This window comes from Triticum dicoccoides, chromosome 7B (genome assembly GCF_002162155.2).
Source record: "Triticum dicoccoides isolate Atlit2015 ecotype Zavitan chromosome 7B, WEW_v2.0, whole genome shotgun sequence".
NCBI classification, from domain to species: Eukaryota; Viridiplantae; Streptophyta; class Magnoliopsida; order Poales; family Poaceae; genus Triticum; species Triticum dicoccoides.
In genome coordinates, this window is record NC_041393.1 from 619,606,140 (window position 1) to 619,612,975 (window position 6,836).

Here is a 6,836-nt window from a genome sequence, read left to right on the forward strand (position 1 = left end):
ATGAGACGAACATGTATGCAATGCAATGCACATGATGACATGACAAAATGCAACACGCAAGCAAATGACATGGCAATGACGGCGAATAACTGGCAGACACCTGGCGCATCGAATCCGGGGCGTTACACCTTCCTCGCCTCCACCGTGCGGTCTCAGCCGCCAGGAGCTGCCAGAGGACCAAGTCGAAGATCCTCCCAAGGCACCGGAAATTCGCCCACGCCCGCGACCAGGCGCTGCGAGACTTCGCGTCGTGGATGCGCGCCGCCTTCGTTTGCACATCCGTCATGGGAGAGCGGAGGGAGGAGCTGCCGACCTCATCATCATTGCGACGCTTGCGACCGACGAACCCGCTGCACCCGAGGCCACCCCGCGGGCACCATCACTGCCAAGATCCGATGGCCAGAGGCGCCAAAAATTGCTGCCGAAGGGGACAAGATATCTCGCCAGGAGTGGAGTTTGCGGCGCAGAGGGATGTAGGGAATGCTACAAACCCTAAAATTCCCCGTGCTCACATATATATCGGAAACACGGTCGGTTTACAGCCTGCCTGTGGAAATTTTACGAGCCAGGCCTCGTTTACAGGATGCACGGCTGCCGGAGGGGACAATGCATTATTATATTTATAGTTTCCATAAAAGGCACGGGTTTGCTTTCGCGAGATGCACGGCTGTGCCTCTCGGAAATGAAAAAAAAACTGCGTTTTTTTCCTACCACGAGAGGAAGCCGAGTATCTTTGGTCTTGAAGAGCCAGGCCAATCCAACTGCTTGCTCCTGCCCAACTCAGTCTCAATCGTACCATAATGCGCCTGGACTCAACACTTTTCTTCCGGATTTGCTACCGCAAGAGGCATAGGTTTGCTTCGGCGAGAGGCATGGCCATGCCTCTCGGAAACAAAAAAAGTGCGATATTTTTCTTTCGCGAGAGGAACGGATTTTACTTTTCGTGGAGGCACGGATTTACTTCCACGAGAGGCACGGTCGTGCCTCTCAGCAACGAAAAAAACACATATTTTTCCTATCGTGAGAAGCACGGATTTACTCCGTGTAGAGGCACGGATTTGCTTCTGCGAGAAGCATAGTCGTGCCTCTTTAGAAAAGAAAAAAAAGTGCTCCCGGTTTGGTTCTTTTGTCTGGTTTTTTGTGAAAAAAAAGTTAGTCAAAACCTACCAACATAGGATTTAGTTTTGAAGATCTCCAGGCGAGGAATTCAACAGTGAAAACAGTTTGAGATTTGAACACATGGCATAAGAGATAAAATGTTTTTAATAAACAGATCTACAAGAAAAAGGGAAACATTTTATGAAATTCTTGAACATTGCTTTTCAAATCATCAACTTTTTTAAATTCACCAATATTTTTCACAAATTTCTGAACATTTTTAAGTCATGAATACTTGAAATTGTGTACATTTTTTGGAACGCGTGAATTTTTTTTTTAACCGGGGCAAGCATTTTTTGAAATTTGGGAACAATGTTTTAAATTCAGGAACCTTTTTTGACGAATATAGTTTTATTTAACAAATAGAACAGCGAACACTTTTTGAATTTTGTGGACATTATTAAAATTTGGAGAGAATTATGAAACTGCCAAGAAAATATTAAATATTTGAACATTTTCTGGAAATTCATGAACATTTTTCGATCACATGAACATTTTCTGAATCCGTGAGCATTTATCATTTCCCGAATACTTTTCAAATCATTATTTTTTTGGAATTCGTGGATTTCTTTTTCAGAATTTAGAATTTTTTTGAAATACCAAATTATTTGAAAAAAAGGAAAAAGAAAAAACGAACAAAGGGGTTTTGCGCTCCGGACTTAGGCCGGCCCATGAGGGCACCCGGTGGAACTGCAGGTTTTCATATTTTCCTCTCCGGTGTTGGAGCCTTCCCTCCACCCGCTTTCTCTTCTTTTTTTTGCCTTTTCTTTGCAGGTTATGCAGGTTCTGGTTCTTTTTTTATCATTTTATTTTTTCTATTTTTTCTATTTTAATTTAGGTAATATTTTTAAGTTGGATCATTTTTCAAATTCGTGATTGATTTTTAAAAGTTTGGACAGTGCTTTGAAATGTGAGATAATTTAAATTCATGAATATTTTTTAAATTAAAAATATTTTTTAGTAAGTAGGAACATTTGTAAAATATATCATTTTTTCAAAAATATGTTAAAAAATCAAATTTATGGACATGTTATAAACTTTGGAATATATTTTGCAATTCGGAGAATTTCATAAAAAATCCATGAGCTTTTGTAATTCATGAACATTTTCTGAAATATAGTAACAATTTCTGATTTTTAAATCCATAATTGTTGTTAAAAAATGTTTTTCTAAAAAATTGAGTCCTTTTTGAAATTCGGAACATATTTCGAATATTTGAACATTAGTTTTTTTAGGGAAATATTTGAACATAAGTTAGAAAAGTTAAAAGAATAACGAAAGCAAAATAACGAGAAAATAGAACAAGGGCGCCCAGCCCCCAGATGGGCCGGTCCAAAGAGAGCGTGCTGCGTTTGCCGTTCCCCCGCCGCCCTGCGCGTGCGTTAGGAGGACTCCTAAACCCCCTCCGGACTCTTTTTTTCTTCTTTTTTTCAGAAACCCCCTTCGGACTCGCCGTCGTGGCGTCATCACCCATCGTCCTCCCACGCGTGCTGCTCTTGTCGTGAAGCGATCGACGCCCTTTTCCTCCGGACGGGAAGCCAAAAGCACCGGCGCATGGACCGCCAGCCCCGTGCCCAGGACGGGGAGATGGAGGGCCGACGGAAGCGCCACCTCGTCGACCACGAGATGAATCCGCGGGGGAAGAAGAGGATGAGCACCGACGACGATCCGCGTGCCGGCGGAGCGTCCAGCTCAAACGCGATGAGTTCAGATGCGTTGGCTGAGAAGGTTCACGCGGAGGGCGAGATGACCGACGAAAGCGCCGCGTCTGCTACACTGGCGCGGTCTCCACCGTCCTCACCCAGCGCTGCCCTATCCGAGGAGTCGTCCACCTACTCCCTGCCCCAGGAGATGGTAGACAGATTGAAGCAAATCATGGCCAATCATGAGGCGGACGAGCAGTTGCAAAGTATTTACTACTGAAATCACGTCTTCTGACTAATATTCGGCTCTCTTTTCTGACCAAAAAAAATCAATTCTCTTGGACATTAGATGTTGTACATAAATCATACATACATATAAGTTATCTATATCCTTATGGGAATCTAACGGGGAAACCCTATTTTGTTATAGTTCAAAGAGACGCCGAGCTGTCCAAACTTACGGTGGAGAGCGATTTTTGCGACATTGATGACGGCAGTTCCCGGAGTTGTAAAGCTCGGAAGGTGGCTGTGCTAGCTTCACGGTCTGTTGTTGGTCTCTCTTCATTTTCAGGTATTTCCCCCCTTCTTTTACCACTCTCTACAAATAGTGCAAGATCTGCATCATGTTGACTCCTACCTGCTTCTTTTCAGATGAAAAGAGGATAAGAGTTTGCTCAGGATTCGTGATATCATCCGATGCTTGTACAGATACCTACAAAATCTTAACTTCGGCAACACTAATAAGGTCTCTTAACACGAATAACATTTTGATCCCAGATGTAAAGGTGGGCGCATGCTGTAGTAGTTCCTTGTGAATCAACCTTTAGTATTAAAAGGTGGAGTACATATGTATTTTTTTCTTGCCTAATTTTTTTGTCGGATAACTTATTGTAGATCAAGGTGTGTTTACCAAATGGGGATATCTCTGATGGCGTCATATCCATGGTAGATTTTCACTATAACATAGCAGTTGTTAAAGTGAAATCTGACCAGAAACTTCCAGAGGCAGTTCTGATTAGTGAAGTTATCAAAAGAGGAGCCGTGTTAGCGATTGGACGTTTCTATGATCATGGTAGAGTGATGTGCGCACAAGGTAAAATCAGAAAACAAGCAAGTACATTCGATTGCTCAGAGCTTCTAGTATCAAGCTGCCAGACGACCATGGTAAGCCCAACTATAGCGCTTTTATCTCTGCATTCACTAAACGAAATGCCGAACTCATGTTGGTACTTCCCTCTGTGCTAGCTACACTATCTTAAACTATCTTCTTTAGTTGATATCGATGCTGTAGTGCCACTTTCATGCTAAAAGTTGTGGAAGTAAGTCAAAATGTGCTAGAGGATGATAAAATAGCAGCACATCCTTCTTTTGAAAGGGCCCAAACATGACCTTTAGCTAATCAGATGCCTAAGAACACATGACTTACACCATTATAACTAAATATGTTATAGTGCTAATTCTTTGAGACATACCACAAGAAAATGTTTGATGCGGATATCTGTTAAGATGTACAATTGAAAACTTCACTTGAATTGTTTTCTTATCCTATCGTTGTTTGTTGTGAACAATGTGTTTCAGTTTATTGCGCATGATATTTGGTGCGATTTTCTATAGCTATTCTCTTGTGCTTGGAATGCCATTTGGTCAGCCTATTCATAATTATTTGCTCCTTTTTACTAGGCGGGTGTTGGTGGTCCCCTTGTAAATTACAGTGGTGATGTTGTGGGTATCAATTTCTACGGAGAAAACCACACGCCCTTTCTTTCAACGGGAGTTATTGTAAGATGCTTGGAACATTGGAGAAAATATGGGTATAACATATTTCTATACCAACACTACAAGATATCTTATTTTTAGCACCCTTGCATATGATGATGCTTTGTTTTGATTTGTAGAAAAATAATTCGACCTTGGTTTGGAATCATGTACAAGCCTATTGATATGTTGCCACTTCGTGTTTTGGAGAAATGTGCATATATTGGCAAGGGTTTGTATATTTCAGATGTATGAAACTCTTCTTTTTATCGTTTGTTACTTATTACCATACTAGTTCATGAAGGATCAAAGCATTTTTTTAGGATGATATTTGTTTTGTGCGGATAGCATTTGTAGGCATTTTCACTATTATGAACACAAACTCTTTGGTACTCATCTTCTCTGGATTTCTCAACTTTAGTGGAATATGATAATTTCTGGAAAACATAATTTTTAGTGGCAAAAGCATCCCAAATATAAGGGTGTAAATGGACTCGGTGGGGATACATTTTGAACGTTTTCATGCAAAGCTAGTTATTTAGTTTTTTTTTCTAAATGCAGGGTTGCTCAAAATGCTAATACTTGACTATATGTGCAATTCTAATTTTTATGTTCTTTATGTGGATTCTAAAATCTCAAGAGTGATGGTAGTGATATTCATATTTTGACAAGGCAGACTTAATAATTTGGTAATTAGGTGGCCGAGGGATCACCTGCCGATGTAGCTGGGGTTTGTGTTGGTGATGTTTTGGTCGAATATGCTGGAGAAGTTATCTGTAGTGCTCCAAAGGTGATTTCCATTTAAGATAATTGCCTTTCTATTATTTATAGTAATGTGTTTTTATCATATAAAATGGAAATTTTAACAACATTTTTTTCGCATCATGCACAGTTTGGTGCAATGTTGATGGATATGTGTGAGGAAACACTCGAGGCAGATACTTTAAGAAGCAACGTGATTATTGAGGTATTTTTTCTATATTACTCTAGCAATTAGGATTGCTGCCATATGTTCTAACCATCGAATGTTGGACATTTTCACTAGGTCATTTTAAGAAATCAAGGGGATGGCAGCATAGCGAGGAAGACGTTGCATGCTGATGCTTTAAGCGAGTTCAATTACTATAGGTGGTGTATCATTTTCTCTGTATTGTGGAGTTAATTTTGTTGGAATTACTTTTTATTCTGATAGTACCTTCTTTGACTTCAGATGGCTAGATCCATTGCCGAACTACAATCGCAATGTTTATGCTAGAGAACATTTTATGGAATTATAATAAGGTACGATGATGCTATGCTAACATTATTTGTTGCATTTTTAGTTTCATTTCTGTTCACTTGACTATTTCCTCTTTGGTGGAGCCTGAAATTTGTCCGAACCCACTTCATGCATTCTGTTCTTAAATATTCCCTCCGTTCCAAAATATAAGGTGTATTTGTTTTTAAAAAAGTCAAACATGTGCATGTTTGACCAAGTTTCTAGAAAAAAATCAATATTTACGATACCAAATCTATGTCATCTGATCCAACATGAAAAATATTTTCATATTTTATCTATTAGGTATTCAATATGTTGATATTTTCTTCTATAACCTTAGTCAAACATACAATCATTTGACTTGCGTGAAAACTGATGCACCTTATATTCTAGAACGGAGGGACTATGTTGGTTCTTTTCCGACACTTGAACTTATGTCCATGTGTTTTTTGCCCTCTTCCCCATTGCAGCATGTTGTTCTTTTATTGTTACTCATACTCATGTATTTGCTATTGCTTTTATACGCAACAGGAGACAAAGTCTAGGTTTTGTTGAACATAATGGGATTTTCCTTCCTGCGTGTACTGATTTCTATGAAGCTCCCTCTCTAATGCCATCGCCCTGAGCAATCAGCCTCATGACAAGTAATCTTTTTTTGTTAATGGCGTGTTCACAAGAAAGTGGTATTGCATCAACTAAAATGAAGATGCACCCAAGACTACGTCCTCATGGGTGAAAAAGAAAAATTACAATTTCTTAGGTGAAAAATGTTTCATCAATATTAGTCATGTAAATATATTTGAGCCACACACATTGGAAATTTTCATGAAGAAGAAATATTTGAGCCACAAATGTTATAACTTTTCATGAAAAGCATTGCTATTTTGGGGAACGGAAATTACTTCTTTTTTGTTACCGGAGTGCAATACAATAAGAATCTTCTTCTACGAGGATGTACACATATAACATAAACATTTGCATGTGTAAACTTATTTAGACTTTTCGTGTTTTTAAAAGATTCT

The 6,836-nt window shown here is 39.5% G+C and overlaps 1 protein-coding gene across 1 annotated transcript; it reads left to right on the forward strand.

Annotated features, from left to right (window-relative positions):
* The first annotated feature begins 2,712 nt into the window (after positions 1-2,712).
* On the forward strand, positions 2,713-5,718 carry LOC119339237 (probable periplasmic serine endoprotease DegP-like). The gene is made up of 9 exons (XM_037611367.1): positions 2,713-3,067; positions 3,232-3,372; positions 3,453-3,586; positions 3,696-3,965; positions 4,482-4,612; positions 4,697-4,805; positions 5,254-5,346; positions 5,449-5,523; positions 5,602-5,718. Exons 1-9 carry the CDS (start codon positions 2,713-2,715, stop codon positions 5,716-5,718), a joined length of 1,425 nt encoding a protein of 474 aa, XP_037467264.1.
* The last annotated feature ends 1,118 nt before the right edge of the window (positions 5,719-6,836 follow it).

What these genes read in the sequence shown, in the direction of transcription:
- LOC119339237 (XM_037611367.1), top strand. Translation starts at nt 2,713, where the DNA reads ATGGACCGCCAGCCCCGTGCCCAGGACGGGGAGATGGAGGGCCGACGG. An exon ending in TGGTCTCTCTTCATTTTCAG is followed by an intron (nt 3,373 to 3,452) that starts GTATTTCCCCCC and finishes GCTTCTTTTCAG; the next exon opens with ATGAAAAGAGGATAAGAGTT. An exon ending in AGGGTTTGTATATTTCAGAT is followed by an intron (nt 4,806 to 5,253) that starts GTATGAAACTCT and finishes TTTGGTAATTAG; the next exon opens with GTGGCCGAGGGATCACCTGC.